Source organism: Rhincodon typus, chromosome 7 (assembly GCF_021869965.1).
Source record: "Rhincodon typus isolate 14 chromosome 7, sRhiTyp1.1, whole genome shotgun sequence".
NCBI lineage: Eukaryota > Metazoa > Chordata > Chondrichthyes > Orectolobiformes > Rhincodontidae > Rhincodon > Rhincodon typus.
In genome coordinates, this window is record NC_063338.1 from 42,881,143 (window position 1) to 42,902,515 (window position 21,373).

Sequence of the window (21,373 nt, forward strand, 5' to 3'; positions counted from 1 at the left end):
CTGCCATTTATTTGGTTGAGATGTCAAATAAAGGCCTGGTTTACTTCTCAGGCAAATGTAAAAGTGCCATGGCACTCTTTTCATGGAGGATTTAGACAGCACAGTGAATGGGCAAGAAAATGGCAGATGGAATTTAAGTTGGAAAAATGTGATATGTGGTATTTCCTTTGGTAGGAGAAACAGATGTGCAGAGTACTTTTTTTTAATTATCGAGGTTGAAAAGTGTAGATGTGCAAAGGGACCTAGCTGTCGTCTTCAGTAAGTCACTAACATAAACATAACATAAATGTGTAACAAGCCATTAAAGAGGCTAATGGGAATATTAGCCTTTATTGCAAGAGGTTTTGAGTATCGGAGTTGTGAAGTCTTACTTCAATTGTAAAGGAGCTTGGTTATATTACTCCAGGAGCACTGAGTGCAGTTTTGATATAGCCATAGAGGGAGCGCAGCGAAGGTTCACCAGACTTGTTTCCGGATGGTGGGATTGCCCTATCAGGAGAGATTGGGTAACTGGGCCTCTAATCTCTGGAGTTTTGAAGAACCAGAGGTGATGTCACACAAACTGACAAAGGAACTAAAGAGATTGACAGGGTTGATGCAGGTAAGGTGTTTCCCTTTTGGCGAGTCTGGAACCAGGGCCACAATTTAAAAATAATAGGGATACCACTTAGATCCAAGATGAGGGGAGATATTTATACTTGGAGGGTTTGAACCTTTTGTAATTGTCTACCGCAGTGGGTTGTGAAGTTCAGCCTTTGAGCATGTTTGAGATAGAGAGATTGATAGATTGATTGATTGATAGATTTCTGATTACCAATGGCATACAGGGTTATGTGGATTGGATGGGTAAAAACATTGCAGTGTTCAATCGGATTGATTTGGATGGTGGGGCTGGCTTAACAGGCTGAATTACTGGCTCCTGTCCCTAAATATTTATCGCTCACTCAGTATCACAAAAATGGATTATCTAGTCACAGTCATGTGTTTTGTGGAATTTTGCTGTACACAAAGTGGCTGCCAAATTCTTCTACCTTCAAATAATGTATATACCACAAAAGGTATTTAATTGGTTACAAAACACTTTGAGATGTCTGCTGGGCCAGCAAAGTACTGTATCAATATAACCCTTCTAAGTTGGTAAACCTGCTCAGAGATGTCACAGCATGACTGGTGTAGAAAATAGGAATGCCATGCTTGCCCAGTTTTGAAAATTTGAACATTTTTTTTCTTCCATCAAAATTATTGATTTTTCTTTTGTGCAATTTTGAAGGATAAAATGGAAGAAAAATCTGTAATGTATTGTTGAACTTCTCTAAAATTATTACCAGAGCCCATTAATATTAATATTTGTGGATTACAATCCAAATAAATTAAACTGTTGTTGCAGCGCTTCACGAATGAGGACCACTTGGCTGTTCACAAACACAAACATGAGATGACATTAAAGTTTGGTCCAGCTCGCAATGACAGTGTCATAGTGGCTGGTAAGTGTCTTTCTTTTCATCGGCATGTCTTGTAACCTAAATTTTAAAATGATAGTGAAATATTAATTGTGTTTTGAAATGAGAGCCTAACTTATTTGAAATATTGTAATAGCATGATCCTTTGTGCAAGAAGTTTTAATCGCTTAAACAGGTATGGAAAAGCCTGTTTTACTGGTAGGAAGCAAAGAAATGTGGATGCTGGAATTCTGGAACAAAAACAACAATTGCTAGAGAAACCTATCAAGTCTGGCAGTATCTGTGGAGAGACCCTTCTGAAGAAGTGTCACTGGACCCGAAATGTTAACTCTGCATTCTGTCCACTGATGCTGCCAGACCTGCTAAGTTTCTCCAAAAATTTCTATGTTTGTTCTTGTTTTATTGATAGTGTGCTGGACATGGTTTCATTATGGTGCAGGGCTGGATGAACACAGCAGGCCAAGCAGCATCATAGGAGCAGAGAGGCTGAAGTTTCGGGCCTAGACCCTTCATCAGAAAAGGGGGAGGGGAAGGGGGTTCCGAAATAAATAGGGAGAGAGTGGGAGGCGGATAGAAGATGGATAGAGGAGAGAATAGGTGGAGAGGAAACAAACAGGTCGAAGAGGCGGGGATGGGGCCAGTAAAGGTGAGTGTAGGTGGGGAGTTAGGAAGGGGATAGGTCAGTCCAGGGAGGACGGAGAGGTCAAGGGGGCGGGATGAGGTTGGTCGGTAGGAGATGGAGGTGCGGCTTGAGGTGGGAGGAAGAACAGGTTAGGGAGGCAGGGATGAGCTGGACTGGTTTTGGGATGCGGTAGGGGGAGGGAAGATTTTGAAACTTGTGAAATCCACATTGATACCATTGGGCTGCAGGGTTCCCAAGCGGAATATGAGTTGCTGTTCCTGCAACCTTCGGGTGGCATCGTTGTGGCACTGCAGGAGGCCCAGGATGGACATGTCGTCTGAGGAATGGGAGGGGGAGTTGAAATGGTTCGCGACTGGGAGGTGCAGTTGTTTATTGCGAACCGAGCGTAGGTGTTCTGCAAAGCGGTCACCGAGCCTCCGCTTGGTTTCCCCGATGTAGAGGAAGGCACACCGGGTACAGCGGATGCAGTATACCACATTGGCAGATGTGCAGGTGAACATCTGCTTGATGTGGAAAGTCTTCTTGGGGCCTGGGATGGGGGTGAGGGAGGAGGTATGGGGGCAGGTGTAGCACTTCCTGCGGTTGCAGGGAAAAGTGCCGGGTGTGGTGGAGCTGGAGGGGAGTGTGGAGCGGACAAGGGAGTCACGGAGAGAGTTGTCCCTCCGGAAAGCAGATAAGGGTGGGGAGGGAAAGATGTCTTTGGTGGTGGGGTCGGATTGCAGATGGCGGAAGTGTCGGAGGATGATGCGTTGGATCCGGAGGTTGGTGGGGTGGTACGTGAGGACGAGGGGGATTCTTTTTTGGTTCTTATTGCGTGGACGGGGTGTGAGGGATGAGTTGTGAGGGATGAGTTGCGGGAGATGTGGGAGACACGGTTGAGGGCGTTCTCGTCCACCAAGGAGGGGAAGTTACGGTCCTTGAAAAACGAGGACAACTGAGATGTACGGGAGTGGAATGCCTCATCCTGGGAGCAGATGCGGCGGAGGCGAAGGAATTGGGAATAGGGGATAGCATTTTTGCAGGAAGGTGGGTGGGAGGAGGAGTATTCTAGGTAGCTGTGGGAGTCGGTGGGCTTGAAATGAATATCGGTTTCTGGGTGGTTGCCCGATATGGAGACAGAGAGGTCCAGGAAGGGGAGAGAAGTGTTAGAGATGGTCCAGGTAAACTTAAGGTTGGGGTGGAAGGTGTTGGTGAAGTGGATGAACTGTTCGAGCTCCTCGTGGGAGCACGAGGCAGCGCCGATACAGTCATCAATGTAACGGAGGAAGAGGTGGGGTTTAGGGCCGGTGTAGGTACGGAAGAGGGATTGTTCCACGTAACCTACAAAGAGGCAGGCGTAGCTTGGGCCCATGCGGGTACCCATGGCCACCCCCCTTGTCTGTAGGAAGTGAGAGGAATTGAAAGAGAAGTTGTTGAGGGTGAGGACGAGTTCGGCTAAGCGGATGAGGGTGTCAGTGGAGGGGGACTGGTCGGGCCTGCGGGACAGGAAGAAGCGGAGGGCCTTAAGGCCATCTGCATGGGGAATGCAGGTGTAGAGGGACTGGACGTCCATGGTAAAGATGAGGTGTCCGCTCCACACTCCCCTCCAGTTCCACCACACCCGGCACTTTTCCCTGCAACCGCAGGAAGTGCTACACCTGCCCCCATCCCAGGCCCCAAGAAGACTTTCCACATCAAGCAGATGTTCACCTGCACATCTGCCAATGTGGTATACTGCATCCGCTGTACCCGGTGTGGCTTCCTCTACATCGGGGAAACCAAGCGGAGGCTCGGGGACCGCTTTGCAGAACACCTACGCTCGGTTCGCAATAAACAACTGCACCTTCCAGTCGCGAACCATTTCAACTCCCCCTCCCATTCCTCAGACGACATGTCCATCCTGGGCCTCCTGCAGTGCCACAACGATGCCACCCGAAGGTTACAGGAACAGCAACTCATATTCCGCTTGGGAACCCTGCAGCCCAATGGTATCAATGTGGATTTCACAAGTTTCAGAATCTCCCCTCCCCCTACTGCATCCCAAAACCAGTCCAGCTCGTCCCTGCCTCCCTAACCTGTTCTTCCTCCCACCTATCCCCTCCTCCCACCTCAAGCCGCACCTCCATCTCCTACCGACCAACCTCATCCCGCCCCCTTGACCTCTCCATCCTCCCTGGACTGACCTATCCTCTCCCTAACTCCCCACCTACACTCACCTTTACTGGCCCCATCCCCGCCTCTTCAACCTGTTTGTTTCCTCTCCACCTATCCTCTCCTCTATCCATCTTCTATCCACCTCCCACTCTCTCCCTATTTATTTCGGAACCCCCTTCCCCTCCCCCTTTTCTGATGAAGGGTCTAGGCCCGAAACGTCAGCCTCTCTGCTCCTATGGTGCTGCTTGGCCTGCTGTGTTCATCCAGCCCTGCACCTTGTTGTCTCGGATTCTCCAGCATCTGCAGTTCCTACTATCCATGGTTTCATTATGCATTTCTTTTCTACACCAGCATTATAGTCACTAAAATGGATTGAGTTTGTGGAACATAACAATTATATCGGGTGTTGCTATAATAAAAACAGAAAACACTAGAGGTAGTTAGCAAGGTTACGCATCACGTGTGACAAGCCTGCCATTACACACCCCCTGTCGTTAGTCACTATGTGGTAACAAGGCCTAGTGTGTGGGGTGGGGGGCTGGGACATGGGGGAGTTTATGCCCTAAAAGTTCAATAAGAGCCTAAACTCTCCCATGTTCCAGCGCCCCATTCCACACACCAGGTCTTGTTACCACATAGCCTGCCATTACACTCCCCCTGTCGTTAGTCACTAACAGTCCCTATTAACAACTATTCACCCTCCCAACCTGATCATTAGCAACTTCTTTGTCGTCCAACTGTCTTTCTCTCTCTTTCTCTCCTATCATTTACTCCCAACTCCACCCACCTCCCTATTTTCTGCACATAAAATGACGTTTTCTCAGCCACCGTCAGTTCTGAGGAAGGGTCACCAGACCCGAAACGTTAACTCTGTTTTCTCCTTCACCAATGCTGCCGGACTTGCTGAGCTTTTCCAGCAACTTTGTTTTTGTTCCTGATTTACAGCATCCGCAGTTCTTTTGGTTTTCATATTCTACTGATTTATTTGTCTATTATGGCGCATATTAATGAATGCCATTTAAAAATCCAGATGAAATACATTTACTGCATTTCTTTTGTTCGCTCTCTCTTTGTTATCTCCTCAGAAAATTAAGTTAATCAAGCAATATTTTTCTTTTTGAAATCCATGTTGACTATCCATTGTTTTATTTCTCATTTCCTGGGACAGATTCTTCTGTTCTCTCTAGTGACATGTTTAGTGGTGTCCTGCTGTTCTACTTCTCTACTTGGTCCGAGCCAGGAAGGACTTCCTACCTGACCACTTAACAAGCCTCATCCCATTGGCCTAGTATCAACCCATTTCTGGCTAAGCCTGTCACAACACTGGGAGCAGAAGCAAAACTGCTTGCCATCTCCTTGGTGAAGGTTCTACCTTCAAGGTACACAATGCCTGATGGATAGACCTGACACCTTGAAGAAAGGGGCTATCGAGAGCCAATTCATTGCCCCTGTTGCCAGCCTGAATGCCACAAAAGATGTTTAGCCTGAGTTACTCTGAGGCCTGGAGCCTTGGGTGGCTGTAATTCCAGTAACAACCACCACCTCCCTGTATGTTCGGCTGAACAAAACACCTCTGATTGGCAAACTCTTTTCTTCTTGGTAGACAGAACCTCAGGCTTTTCTGAGGTAAAGTCCACTCAACTGTCTAGTTGCCACGTGGCTTGGCAAACCTTGCCAAAGGAGGCAGCAAGGGGTTTCACCAGATCTCTGATCAGTAGACAAGACCCCTGTCTTCTCCACTGAACTTTGCCCCTGCTATTTTTATGTTCTCCTTTAGTTAAGATTCCAGTGTTTTTCCTACAACTGACATTATGTTCACTGGTCTATAATTCCCTGGACATGTTCTGTCCTCCTTGAATAAAGAAATCACTTTAGTTATCTGGCACAACATCTTTTATAATGAATTATTAAGTGTGAGTAGTTATGCCTCTGCTATCTCTTCAGATTCTTTAAAATACATGAATGCAATCCATCCAGACCAGGAGTTTTAGTTTATTCTATATATCCACATTTTTATTTTGTCGGCACTTATCTCATCCTTTACTGTCAAATCTACCATTCGATGTTCCTTATTGAAATATAATAATTATTTAATATTTCTACCATCTGTCCTATCTGTTATAATCATTACTTGTGATATCCTGTAGTGGTTCTTCTCACAACACATCCTTTCTTTTCAATTGATGTGCCTAAAATATTTGACTTTTTTGTTTTATATTCTCTACTATCCTGCTTTTCCAGCCCTTTAACAATGTAATTCACCTGATCTGTCTGCTGCAGTGCCTGCTTTCAGGTGCCTCATACAGTAGTCTAGGGATAATGACATTTGAGGCCCTGCTTTTTCATTCTCCTTTTTTGATTTGTTCTTCATGTCTATGTTACACAAATGGACAGATTTAAGTACAAGTTCACTGGGTGTTTCCATGGAAGTTAATAGAGTTTCCTGAACTTAATCTAAAAGTGCCTTAATTTGTTTTACTGATTTGAATCCATTCAGACCAAACTCCGACTCCAACTCGTTTCCTTAAGAATTGTGAAGAAGTAGGGCTATTTAATGAACTGGCAAGTCCGTTTGAAAATGAATTTAAGAAGGCATCAGAAGATGACATCAAAAAGGTGAAAATTATTTATGTCTAGCCATTCTTAATATTGAAACATGGTTTCATGGCAACAATTGGTATGATTGAACTAAATTTTCAGAAAATATTTTGTTACAATATTTACACAGATCTTTAATGTAATTGCTTCTTGAATAATGTAATTTGGAGAACAGATGTTTTGTGACCTGTTCATGGTATTTAATGTAATGTCAGAACAGCAATCCTGGTTTAAATCTGAACATAGTTATTATGTGCTCTTTAAGTTCCATACAATGCATTTACTATTTTTGAAGATGCTAAAAGAAATGTGAACTTGAGAATTTTCATAGTGAATGGACAAAACTTTCTAGGGAATGCGTAGATAAAATAATGTGGCAAAGGTGATGATTGGAAATATTGTGATGAATCTGTGCAACTTGTCAGTGTCTTTACTAAAGATAACCATTTTATTCATATCACAGCTACACTCTTAATCAAAACATGGAATGTAACTGATAAAGGACTTCCATCTTTGCTTTTAGGTTCACTAATATTGCTCTTAATTGTGCAGTTACAAACAAAATATTTTCTACTTCTGTTCATGTCTTCATTGCTCAATTAGCCAAATACCGCAAACTTTGTTTTAACCAGCACCTTATGAAACGGCGTTCTTGTTAAGCCAGCATAAATGATATACCGCAAAGTTTGCTGCATTATTCTGTCCAATTATTATAGCATTTTTAAAATTTACATACCTTGATGTAAATACAATTGTTCAGTCGAATAGCTACACGAACTATCAACAATTGATTCAATTTAGAGTGAATCTTTCCACAAATACTGCTATCTACTGCGATGTCTGAGTAGAAAGTTGAGGGTGCGAATGAGAAGGCGCTCTGCCGGTAGGTTTTATTTAAGGCAAAGTTTCATTGTTATTTAAGTGGTTTATGCTGTAAATAAAGTATAACAGTGATGTGTATACTGCGCGCCCCCCCCCCCCCCCCGAATAACATTTCTATTACTTAGTGTGTGTTTTTACATTAATTATGTGAATGTCTTCATTATCCAGAATAAATGATCAATTGGCACACTCCTGGTTCAGTAGGTGCTAGATAAGAAAAGTTTACTGTATTTAAATTTATTTCCTAATCTTGTCCAAGAGGAACAATACATTTTCGAAGTCCTGGAATTGAAATTGAATCCAGGTAGAGTATGCACTTCACACACCTCTTGCGACCAGTGACAGAGCAGTTTACGATAGTCCTGCATGCAACTTTCCAGTTGTAAAGGTTCAGCAAGATTGATTACCTCGGATGCTAACTGAACAACCTGAACATGGTGTAGGAAGAAATCGGTTGAGGATAACTGACAGCTGGTAGCTGCCCATAGTTTTAACGTAGAGATATGAAGAGAACGCTTATTCTAGGATATACAAAATGATGAGCAAAAAAAAGTACATTTTTGGTGGAAACCTCCAATAAAAGTTCTTAAAAAGATTAGTAATTGCTTAGTTGCTGTGACTGAGTAAATTATAGAGTGCATAACACGTGATGTGATCGTTCACAATCTAGTTTGGTAAAGGGCCTGATGCCAGCTCCTTTGGAACCTCTACTAAGCAGCAATGTAGCAGGAGGGGTATGTCTGGAGCAGAATAAGCATGCTTTTGTTGCCTGCCATTTTAGATCTTTGTGGGTATGTATTTTTTAACCTGTAAGTAGAGCATAGGGCTCTCAAATTTCTAAGCCTATAGCTTTGGCATGTCAGTACTAATTTATAAAAGCTGATTTCTTCATATTTTACATGTTTTTTTTCCAAGACTTTGTTCATGATTTTTATATTGTGCTCTGATTAACTGGGCACATCTTATTGTTGGTCATCTTTACATTATGCTAATAACTTCATGCCAAAGGACAAAAATTCAAATGATACAATTTTCTAGCACACATACATATATATTGGCACATATATAAACTGGTCCTGAATGTGAGATTTGTGTAACTAATTAAAATTGCTCAAAATTGGTACTGATTTTAGTTTTCACTGAAGTCTATTAATTTGGTTTTATTACATAGATGCCCTTGGACATGTCACCACTTGCATTACCAGCAGTTAGGACTAAAGTGGAAGATATGCCAATTGTGGAAACAACTCATCAGAATAGTCCCCTCCCTCACCCAGAGTCAACCACCAGTGATGAAAAGGTACCAAGTCTATATTATCAATTATTTTAAGTTGCAGGCTGAAATTTCCTGAAGAAAGTGAAGGTTTAATTAAAGAGAGAAACTAAAGAGAATCTGAAATCTGTTTCCCATTGCATAAAGCTCGTAAATAAAACTGATTTATTCAACTGAACAAAAGTATGTTGCAAACAGTTTCAAAACTAAGTTGCTAAATGCAATGGATATATTTTTAAAAATGCATCACACAATCTTCTCAAAAATCACATTGGCACTGTCCTTTGCAGCAACTTAATTTCCAGATGTTCTTTGGAAATTAGAATATTTTATTAGAAAAACCCACATGAAAGAAACCCTTAGGGATAAAATCATGTACTTTAAAAAAGTTGCTGAAGTTAGCAGCTATGGAACAAACCACATGGAAATGTGCCTCAGGAAAGACTTGTCTGGAGAAATACTGACAGAAACCAGGTTCAGAGGAAGTTGTGATTTAGGTCAGTTTGGTTGATAGTAGAATATATAAAATCTGATCTCCAGTTTGATGTTTTGGCAATTGATGTAGTAGCAGCCTTTTGGTGACAATCGGGTTGTGCTCATACTGTTGAGGCTGTTAGTCGGACTGAGACGAAACTGCCAATTCTCAGCACGCTACTGGCTGAAGGGTTAAATAGAAGGAAATATTCAGTATCCTCAGTGAGGAGGGAAACAAAGTTGTCATGAATTACAGCATCCTGCAACTGATCAAAGTGGATGATAACAGCCATTGAGTGCCTACATACTAGACCGTCTTGTATTCTAAACTGTAAAAGGATGCATGGCGGGTTAGGAAGTAATTTAGAAGAAATGGGATTAGCCCTCCTGCAAGAATTCTAACCCAGACAAAGCTTTCATTTTCTGCAAAGCACATTATCCTCAGGGCTCAAAATCAAGAAAGCTGGACCAGTAATTGCAAGATGACCAACTCACATGAAAAATATTGGCCGTTACTTTACGACAAACAAGGATGCAGGAAATGTCAGCTCATCAGGCAGCGTCCAGGTGGAGGAAAACAAGGTTACTGTTTTAGGTCAATGGACTTTCATCAGAACTGGGAAAAAAAGTTTCCAGCTTGTGTTGGCTTGGACCATGCTTTTTAGTTTTTAGGATTATATTCAAGAGCTTTTCCTTTCAGAAAACAGACTGTAATATTTTCTCTGCTGTTTAACTTCAATACATAATCATTTTTTTCTGCTGAAGGATTTCTTGTAAATGCCTAATCTGTTTTATAAAAGGTTGACTTTTATGCAATGCTATATATTTGTAGGGCAGTAAAAACATATTTTTTAAAAAATTATGTTTTAACATCTGATCTAACTGTCGCTATCCTAGCCAAAAGGATACGGCTGATCTACTACCGGCCAGTTGCCAGTTCCAACCTGTAGCCAGCCACTTGGTCTGACAAAGCAAGACGTAGGGCTGATCTTTGTTTTGTATTGTGTCTGATCTCTGTTTTATACCTCACCTCAAAGGCCATACAGGTTTGTTTTTGAGAATTCAAGGCATTAATCAGCTTATACAGAGATGGTATTATGCACCTCTCGAACAGGTGGGACTTGATCCTGAGTTTACTGGCTCAGAGATAGAAACATTACCACTGTGCCACATGAGCCCATAATGTTGTCCAATATTTTACAGATTGATTAGAAAGAAACATTATTACATGCTGGTGGGACTTGAACTCAGGTCTCCTGGCTCAGAATTAAGGATGCTATTGCTGTTCCACATGAGCCACCTGATGTTGTACAATATATTTTAAATTAACCTGTTTAAGGATGTTATGATGCATCTCTGGACCAAGTGGGACTTGAATCCAGGCCTCCTCGTTTAGAGGTAAATGTTTCACAATTTTACAACAATCAGAATTTAACACACCTGAAGTGTGACTAATTTTAATTCACACTTCTGAGTCACTTCCTTCACACACTGTCCCTCAGAAACAATGCTACTCTAATTTTCAGCAGATCTAGTGCATTAATCAGAAAAAGAACCAAAAACTAATAAGGCGTACAGGTTTTGTGAAACATGCACTTTTTTTATTGTGAAATAAAATAGTTCTGTTCTGTAAGAAAGCTGTCATATGAAGTTTAAATGCTAAAATTCACTTAAGTTTTGATCTATTGAGGTATTGGAATTAAATTGATCATGATCAACAGAAAAAAAATTTTCTTGTGCATTGTTTTTGGGCATGATATTGAAATCTATTGCCAAATAAATCCTTGGTACAATTTAGCAATCATGTAGAAGGTTGTGGCTTTAGCTGACATCAACACTTATCAGAAAATAAAAATTACTGAATATAGCAAGTCTTTTCTTTTATTAGTGTTCAGGAAAGTAATTACAAATGTGAAGGTGTCACGTGTACTTTACCTGCACCCATGTATTTTGTGAATGTATTGTGCAATTAGGAAACATTAAACTTGCATACACCGATATGTCATGACATTCTGGGGTTTGAGGTTAGAGGGATTTAAAAATGTTAAATATTACAGGTCAGCTAACTCATCAATGTTTGGCGCAAGTCTGACCCTATAACTGGGTTGGTGAGTAAAGCAAGGTCCCCTGCCCATAGAACTATTGAAGCCTTTAAGTGGTCAATTAATGGTCACTTTTGGACTTTAATCTGCTTCCACTGCCATAACAGGCTGAGCAATGGAAGTTGGGTGAGAGTGACAGCCATTTTTTCACCAATATTGGTGAAACTGTGGGAAGAAAGGGAGTTGCTTCTTCGGGGAGAACTCTCTCTACATATCAGGGTCTCTACTGAGATGTCATTCACCATCAGAATCCACAGAGCCTTCCAGCCTGGCTTTCATATTCTTCACCGCCTTGCCCATCCCTACACAATAAAGGCCCCTCTTACCTGTCTGTCAGATCTGTGTTTTCTTGGGATTTTCTGGCAGGCCCAGCATGCCCATTTGTCTCTTCTGGCACTGCTGTGATTACCAGAGCTGCCGGCGAATTTGATTGGCACTCAAAACTAGACTTCCCTTCCACTGAGGAGCAGTAGTTGCAACTGACACTTTTTCAAGGGGGGTGGTAAAGTAAGGTATCGTTCCTCCAGTTTATGTTGAACTTCGTTGGAACACTATCGCAAGCCAATGATAGAAAGGGGAGCAAATTGATTAACTTGAAATCATGAGAAACTAGCAGGTCAGGGTCGTTCCTTTCCACAGAGCAGAGGCATTCTGCAAGCAATCACCCAGTTTGCATTTGATTTCTTGATTTTAAAGAAGATTGCATTTTGAGCACTCATAGTAGAGTAAAACATTGTTTCATCTGGAAGGTGTGTTTGGAGCTTTGGTTGAAGAGGAGGGAAGAGATAAATGGCAATTGTTACACCTATTGCGATTGCATGGAAAGGTGCAATGGGGGAGTGAGGAAGTACTAGGAATAATGGAAGTGTGGACCAGGATGTGATGAAGGTAACGGTTTCTGCAGAATGCTGAGAGTGGAGGTAAGGGCAAGATGTGTTTGCTGGTGGTGTTCTGCTGAAGGTGGCAGAAATTGCAGAAGATGATCCTCTGAATGTAGAGAGTGATGGAGTGGAAAATGAGGAGAAGGGGAACTCTATCGTTTTTCTGGGATGGAGGGAAAGGGGTGAGGGCAGAAGTAAGAGAGATGGATCAGATGCTTGAGAGCCATGTCAACCACTGCTTGGATAGGTGTGGGTGTAGGTGCGTCCTTGCTTTAGGAAAATGGAGCACATATCTGAAACCACCCCAGAGGAATGTGGCACCATCAAACAGATGAGACTGGGAAACTGAGAAAGTGGAAAGGTACCCTTGCAGGAAGCAGAATGTGAGGAAGTGTACTTGAGGTAACTATTGGAGTCATGGGTTTGTTGTGAATGTTGGTGGACAGCCTACTGTTATGGACCAGACCAGACCAGACCATCTCAATATATTAAGGAGGTAGCCTGGACCCTAACGTTTTCTTATTTAAAGGTAAATGTGAGGTGCTGTGTTCCAGATGTAATTCAATTGATCAAACTACTCAACATTTAGCAAAACAAAACTAATTCAAACACCAAAGAGCTATTGCAACATTCTTGTCACTGAAAGCATATTTCCACTCTGATTCAAAGATAATTATTGATTCTTTTGGTTGATTTAAAATATTGCAGTGAAGGGACAGCAGCTGTTATGTTCATTGTATATAACAAGGAAGGCAAATGGCAAATTCTCTTAATGCTACTCATAGCTATGCAGTTAATTCAATTGTATATCTTTGATATTACGAACAACGAACTCTGAATATGGTGTTCTCACAGATGAAAGATGGATGGGCAAGGCAATTGTGATATTTATTAATTTGATTATCTGTACGTTGAAATAACAAAACATTCCAGCCCAGATTTTCAGAATCAAAGTAGGAATTGAGAACCAGGCCACTCCTGGTATCACACTGCCCAGCAGTGCCCACCAATGCTTTTTCATAGTGGGATGCCAGGGATCGGCTGGCATCGGGGCTCTTGCCTCCCAAAGCAGGTCCAAGCTGGGCTGATGCTGAAAATGCCACATTAGAAGACCTGCTCAATTCACTGTGGTATTGACCATTTTTTGTAAATGAGTGTTAGACACCATTATGCTTCATCCATCTCAATTCTGAACCCCCAGTGCACTCTCCATATCCCCTCACATCTTCCATGCTCTTCCATATTACAACGTTCTCCAGACTTATCCTTATTTCCCATGTTTTACTTGGCCCTGAGCTAAAATGGTAGTCCTTTACCATTTTCTATTTGAAAATCATCACAACAATATGAATGTGGGTTCTAGTGTTAACCTGAAAATGCATTATATGAATAGAGGTGAAAGTGTATGAGGGAAATCCATAAATCAATTGATTGAGTTGGAATCTGTATAGTTGAATGTTCTTTCCTTATCCATGTGGCTCATTTTAAACCTCAAGTGAAATGGGAGTGGATAGACAATAAAAATTAATGAGTTTTTTTTATAGCAGAAATATAACCTAAGTCCAACTTGCCCACTTCCTTCTCAAGGTTACACGTTCGGACGCTGACAAAATTACTCACCAAATTTGGGGAGTTCCTGACTGAATGTGGTTGAGTACTTACTGACGCAGAACATTTTTTGGGGAGGAGAGAATCAGTGTGACTGTTTAAAAAATAGTTTTTAACTTGGTTCCACATTTTACTTCAGGACAGGTTTTCAGAGCTTGGGAATGTGACCAGGGAAACAGGCAAATTTTAAGTATCAATTTAGCGCTGTATTAAAAGTTATCATTGTTGCATCTGAATAAAACCTCACTTGATTCAATATGCACGGTAATTTCTATTGTCCAAATCACTGCCACCTCACATGCTTGGAGTTTAAAATTACCTACGTGGATGGGGAGGGAATATTCAACTATATCAAAATGTGTATAGCTGAATAATGGGAAAAAAAACAGAATAGATGACCAAAAAGAGAAATAGTAAAGAAGCTTTTCTATCATACCACAGGAGACTAATTCACTATCTCCTGAAAAATACTTCAGGCATCAAAAGCATACAGAATCCTATAAAATGTCTCAGTAACAGGTTGTGCTTGACAAAAGCACAAGGAGTTACTGGGTTAATTTCAACTTTTGAAGTAAGCATTTGTGCAGGAAATAGTACAAAATAATGTAAATGCATTCATAACTCTGTAGAAATTGAATAACAACCTAGAAACTGCTGGATCAGCTCACCTCTTGGCAAGTGCTGGGAATTACTTCACCGTTCAGATCAAAATTTTTTTCATGGCAATATGTTGCAAATGTGAATTGATAATAGCATAGCAACACCAGTGAGAGACCTTGTGAAAATCTGGGCCAATCAGTAGTCTATCTTTTTAACCTATCAGATTTAACACTAGAAAAGGGCAGAGGATGAATTTGAGTCAAATTAGATATGGGAAGAGAAATAGAGAATGAAAGAAGACTGTATTAAGAGAGACAAAAAGAAACGAAGAGAAAGTAAAAGACCTCTTAGAAACTTCTATCTGCAAGAGTAATATTCAGTAGTTTCAATTGTTCCCTTTCTGAATCTCCAAGACTGCATATAATATCAGGATCACAAATCACATGATTAACAAAATCCTTACAATGTGAAATACCAGTGCTAAATGACTGTGGTGTGTGTCACTTGTATTTAGGGTATAAATACAGCAACTTGTTAACGATCACAAGGTGGTGGATAGAGAGTATCTGCCTTTTGCAAGGCTACTTGCGGAATGACAAAAATCTATCCAACAAATTATGGAATTTCATGGTGTATATCTTCCTCACCACACATTGCTAAAGTTTTACATAGTAATAATGGGTTTCCTGAACTTGACATTATTTTTCAAGCAGTTTGAGTCATTAGCACAATATAACAACAACTTCACTGCTAGCTCAGTCCGCTTAAGTCTGTTGCTTACAATTCATACCTTTGAATTATTATGCTGTATCAATGCATTTATGTCAAAACAAAGTATCCGTAAAAAAAAACTATCTGGCTACTTTCATCAAGCCAATCTGTTCAATCATCCATTTCTTTAAATATCTAACCATTCTCCATTTTTCACACTGATTTCACTGCACCATAATTCAGATGCTTCACTCTACGTTTAGTTTGGTTGCTGTTTTGAGCACCATCACCAATGCCTGCATTTCCTCGCAATAACATTACAGCCAGGATTGTACATACCGCTCCAGGTATTTTTGTGAGTAGACATTGCAGCTGCATCTAGTGGCAGAAGTTTGCAACACGGCAGTGTATTTTTTCATTTGCAGTCTAGATGTTAACACTACAGCCTAGAAGGATTGTTAACAAGGATCTCATTGAGACATATAAATATGAAGATGTATAATAGCTGAGCTGAACTTAGAATATCACTTTGAATTGCCACTCCATGATGTGGCGGAGACAGTGAAGAAGTATTTGTGATCCTTGAAGTGCTACTGATTCACGCAAACACAATGCAAGGTTACTGGAAGTATGACTTTTGATTAAGTTAAATTTTCTTTAGTCCTTTGCTTTTTGTGGGTTTATATTTATGTAGGTGAAATTTAAAAAATATTACATTAGTTAACATAAAATTTAATCTTTTGCGGAAATAAATTTGCTATAGAAATGATACAGGATTGCTAAGAAAATCAGCAGAGCTTGGAATAAAATAATTTAACTGTGAGGTCAGCCATTTATAGGGGACATTTATGATCTCATTAAATCTATTATTGCATGGATTTAATGTCAGCTTCAAACAGTGGTAACACTCTTCCATCTGAGTTGGAAGCTGTGGCATCCGCATGCCAAAACTTTAATATTAAAGTACAGTAGGCTGATACTTCAGTGAAGTATTACATTGAGTGTAAGAGGTGAGAATTCAACTCCAACAAAACTGTGTTTATATACCTTCAATGTAAAAAAGTGTACAAAGGCACTTCATTGGAGCATTATAAAGTAAAACTTGGCACTGAGTCACATAAGGACATGTTAGGGAAGATGACTAAAATCCATGTCAAAGAGGTAGGTTTGAGGAACATCTTAAAGGAGGACAGGTAGACACAGAGGCCTGTTAAGGAGGGAATTTCAAAGTTAATGCTGCTTGACAGCAGAAGGCACAACTGTAGTGGAGCAGTTAAATTTGGGAATTCTGAAGCATCCTGAATTGGAGGAGTGCAGATATTGGAGTGCTGTGAGGTGGAGATGATTAGAGATTGGGAAGGGGGCGAGATCATGGAGAGATCTGAAATCAATGGTGAGATTTTTAAGACTAAGATAGTGATTAAATGGTAGACAACATAGGTTGTTGCAGTGGTGATGGATGATTAAGGACATGGCAGCAGATTTTTAGATAACCTCAAATTTACAGAAGGTAGAATGCGGTCATGAGTGTGTTGGAAAAGTCCGGTCTAGAAGTCGTAAAGGCTTCAGTACGTCAGATGAACTGAGGGGAGATTTGGGTAATGTTATAGAAGTAGAAGTAGGCAGTGCTGGTTATGCAGAGATATGTGGTTAAAAGCTCATCTTGGTCAACTAGGATGCAGTTCTATTGCACAGATCTCAAAAAAGCAGTATCCCTTTAGGACAGATGACAACACTATATGTTGCAGTCCAGTATGAAAGGTCTACATCTTACTCTCTGTAAATTCAGTTGCTTGCCAGCTTGCTAGTCAGTCAGTCAGTCAACTAATGTATACACACATATACACATATATGTATATAAAATGAAATAGTAATTTAAGTTTGCAAATAACCCAGACTAGTACTGAAAACAACAAATGCTGGAGATAACAAGGTGTAGAGCTGGATGAACACAGCAGGCCAAGCAGCATCAGAGGAGCAGGAAGGCTGACTTTTCGGGCCTAGACCCTTCTTCAGAAAATGCTGGAGATCACAGCGGGTCAGGCAGCATCCATGGAGAGAGCAGGCTAACATTTTGAGTCCAGATGACTCTTCATTAGAGAGTCATCTAGACTCGAGACATTAGCTTGCTTGCCATGGATGCTGCCTGAGCTGCTGTGATCTCCAGCATTTGTTGTTTTCATTCAGGTTCCAACTTCTGCAATAATTTGCTCCTATCCAGACTAGTATGTCTGAAGTCATATTAGTGTACCTAGTTAGTTAATAAACTTCCAGACACCAATACAAACCTGACTATGTAATATGTCACGCATGATCACATGGGAAACCACAAAACACATTAGACATTATGGTTGTCATTCTGCTTATGCATAAAACAGTTGCCAGTAGCTAAGGAGCAGAGTTCACAGCAAAGACCAAAGCTCCAGTATAAAGTTGGAGAAATTGTCTACTCATGCTACATGGATTTTAGACCAACAGTTGGATAATTTAAAGACTGTGGTGGAGTCAGGAGAGTGCTGATGAGGTTTAGCTGGGCATCATCGTGTGAGAGTGGACCATTCAGTTTCGAATGCTGTTAAGAAAGAGGGGTAGGATATATCTGTGAAATGGGAGATGCCAAGGCTAAGTTTTTGGGGAACCTAGAGGTAATGGTGTGGGCACGTTGCAGGTGATTCTCTGGCAACAATTTGATAAGTAACATTGGCATCAGCTGAGTGCTTTCCCATCCTACTGGAGGACAGATGTTAGGAAGTAGATACTGTCGTCAGCTAAGTAACAGGCTGCATGCAATTTGAGAAGGATGAAGAGAGAGAGTTTGAATGAAATTTGTAATTTTAAGTTATTTCTGTACAGTAGCTGGACCTTCCATCTGATTGGCAGATACAAACTCGGGTACCAGGAAAGATGTCCACGTTTTAGCTTTTTTTAAAACGTTAACTGGACGTTTGTATCATTGCTGATGGTCTATTTTTATGAACTACAAAACGATTGATCTCATAATAACAGTAACTCAAAGACAGAATTTGTTTTGTGAAGGATTTGGGATGTTTCTGAAAGCTGAGATAAAGTGCTGAACTAATCAAATTTTTTTTCTTCTGTGGTGAATTCTATATCTTTCTAAATCAGTTTATTTAGTTGTGTAGTAGATTTTTTTAATAGCGAACTTGCTATTTCTTTATTGCTGTTTCTTTAAGAATGACACTTTATATACTTGGAGAACTTACTTTTAAAGTATTCCAGCTGTTTGAGCTATGTGGTGTTTGCAGGCTTTGCATAGTATTATGTGTAAATGCACAATTCACAATTTTGATAGTGATCAGTGATCCAAAAGATCCTGGGTGATCATTATTATCAGTGGATGCTCGTACATGTATACACCATGTTGTTTTCTATGTGATCACTGTGTCAGATTTGTCCAGATAAATTTGACATCACATTGATGTGTACTGTGAATTTTGGGGGATCAAATTGTCTTCTAATGAACTGCAGTTGAACCGATGGAAATCAACTTCTAACTTCCACTGACATCTTGGATAGGCTTAGCAGCTGCCACTAGAAATGACAGACTTGATACACATTCTATTAAAACAATATAAATGCTGCATTCAATATTTAATACAATAGGAGTAATAGATTGAGATTTTGCTGTGATGGTGGCAATTAACTGCCGAAATAACATGGTTTATTTTAGTGGATGGAATCGGTTTCTGTTTGTATTGTTGGTCTGTATGTGTCACCTTGTATAAATTATGTTTAATTACATATCAAGTAGTCGCAACTTTTTTTCAGTCAAATTTGACACTTTTGAGGAGACTATTAGGAACACCATGTGCACACTTATTTATCCTGAGGCATTGAATCAACATCCCGTATTCTATCATGTGTGTTTTTCGAAAATTTTGTCTGTTCTTCTAATTAAATTTTAATGAATAAATCGATATTCTTAATAAAGTGCAGAAAACATTCACAGTGAAGTTGCCATTATGTTTGACTAAATTTCCTTGAAATATATCATAATGAGACTGATTTTGCTTTGATTGTATGATTGATTTTAACAGTTTTAAAATTGATGGACCATAAACCACGGTTCAGCAAAATGATGCTGTATATATTTAAAATATATGAAAAATATATTGCAATTGATCATTGTATCCTGTTAACAAGTTCATCTTATGCTGTCTATTGGCTACTTCAAAAACTGTTCAGTGTTATTATCTATAACATATTATAAAAAAGCTTGCATCAGATGTGCATTACAAGTTATGACTTCAAATCCCATTATGAAAAGTTGTAAAATTAAATTCAATAAATTTGATAATTTATGGGTTAGTGCCAGGAATAAATTACCTTCAATACTGCTGGATTATTGTAAAACCTGAACTGGTTGACAAATGTCCTTCAGCAAAGGAAGCCTGACAACCCTGCCTGATTTGGCCTGCACACAACTGCAGTCTCCCAATATCTACTTGACCTCTAATGCCCTCTCTAGTGCCCTAGTAAGGCACTTCAGTTACAAGCAACTTTGCATCCTGTCACAAACCTTGCTTCTTAATGTTTGTATTCGTTGGTTACTCTTCTTTGTCAACAATTATCATTATAAATTGTTATCAGGATTTTCTAGCTAATTCTGGTCCTATTCACAATCCAGTTACTAGATTGCTCCATTGAGAATGTTTCTGAAGTATCCCAATCCACTTATCAATTTTGTATTTGTAAAACAAAACTTTCAGTCATGAAATGATTGTGTGTGATACCACAGGCAATTGACAGTAATAATGCATTGTAAACTTTGTACCTTGCACTAACTTCCATTCCTCTTGATAATCATACATTTAGTCTTTATTTTCTTCATAAACTTCTGTCGACAAATTTGTAATGGAAACTGCTGAGGTAAATTTATTACGTTGTAATTGCCACCTACCTGTCAGTAGTACAATAAACATCCCTTGATTAAGTTCCGTCAAAGATAGAATCAGTTTTAAACAAGTCAGCGTTTGGATGTAGGTTTAATAGGACCGTATGTTATTAAAGAAAGATCTTTCATGAAGTATAATTTGATTTGGAAAGTAAAACAGGGCACCATAACCTGCTAACTTGTGGCACATGTACTGCGTCAGTAACATTACAATATGAAAAAAGTGCAAAGTTGATATCTTACTCTTTCATCACCCCTCTGCTCGTTGGTTTAGATTACCTCCCAATAAGGCAGTGTTTCAATATTAAAGTTCTCCTCTTTGTGTTCAGGTTCCTCCAATGGCCTAACCTTTTCCTACTTCCGTAACTTCTTTCAGCTTTACAGCTCACCAAAATCTCTGCATTCTTCAAATTGTGGCCTCTTTCTTGTTCATTCCTGGTTTTTATGACTTCACTGTTGGCGGGCATGTTTTTTGCTATCTGGCCCCTATGCGTTGAAATTTCCTCTCAACATTTCTACCTCGTTTCCTTGCAAAACTTTTTAAAACCTACTTCACTTGCCCTATAATCTGCTTGTTCCTTGGTATCAAAGTTTATTTGTTGGTGAAAAGCTTGGGACATTTTACCACAGCAAAGGCATTGTATAACTGCAAGTTGTTATTGAACCATTATCTTCAGATTAACTTTTAGTGTGGACCTTTTTTATTTGAGCAGAACTGCATAACACTGCAAAGTAGTCTTTTGCCCATTAGACAGAGCCTCTTCTGCCTTTCTTCAGTCTTCTTCCTCCACCTTCAAAAGCTCTTCCTAGCTTATGGATTTGACAAAGGTGTTGAGATTTCAGGGTTTGTAAACATTTTGTGAGCCTTGACACTACCACAAATGCCCTTTCTGATGCTGCTGTCTGTTTATTTGATCTTATGCACAAATCTTGAGAGCTTGAAAAGGAAAACACTGATGCATGGATCCATGCTTTGGTGGATAATAGGTGGAAATTTATACACCTTACCACCACTCCACTTGAGGACTTCGATTTCCTATTGCCAGCCTCCTGAACTCCATCTCAGCCTCAACTCCATTCTCTTTTTTTTTTT

The 21,373-nt window shown here is 40.1% G+C and overlaps 1 protein-coding gene across 8 annotated transcripts in view; it reads left to right on the forward strand.

The window, feature by feature from the left end:
- The window catches only part of atf2 (activating transcription factor 2), a 139,896-nt gene that overhangs the window by 36,200 nt on the left and 82,323 nt on the right, over nt 1-21,373 (forward strand). For all 8 annotated transcript variants that reach the window (XM_020529188.2, XM_020529326.2, XM_048598752.1 and 5 more), the window contains exons 3-5: nt 1,388-1,484; nt 6,734-6,852; nt 8,888-9,016. In XM_020529188.2, the coding sequence (XP_020384777.1) occupies nt 1,388-1,484; nt 6,734-6,852; nt 8,888-9,016 (345 nt within the window). The remainder of the gene's footprint in view (nt 1-1,387; nt 1,485-6,733; nt 6,853-8,887; nt 9,017-21,373) is intronic.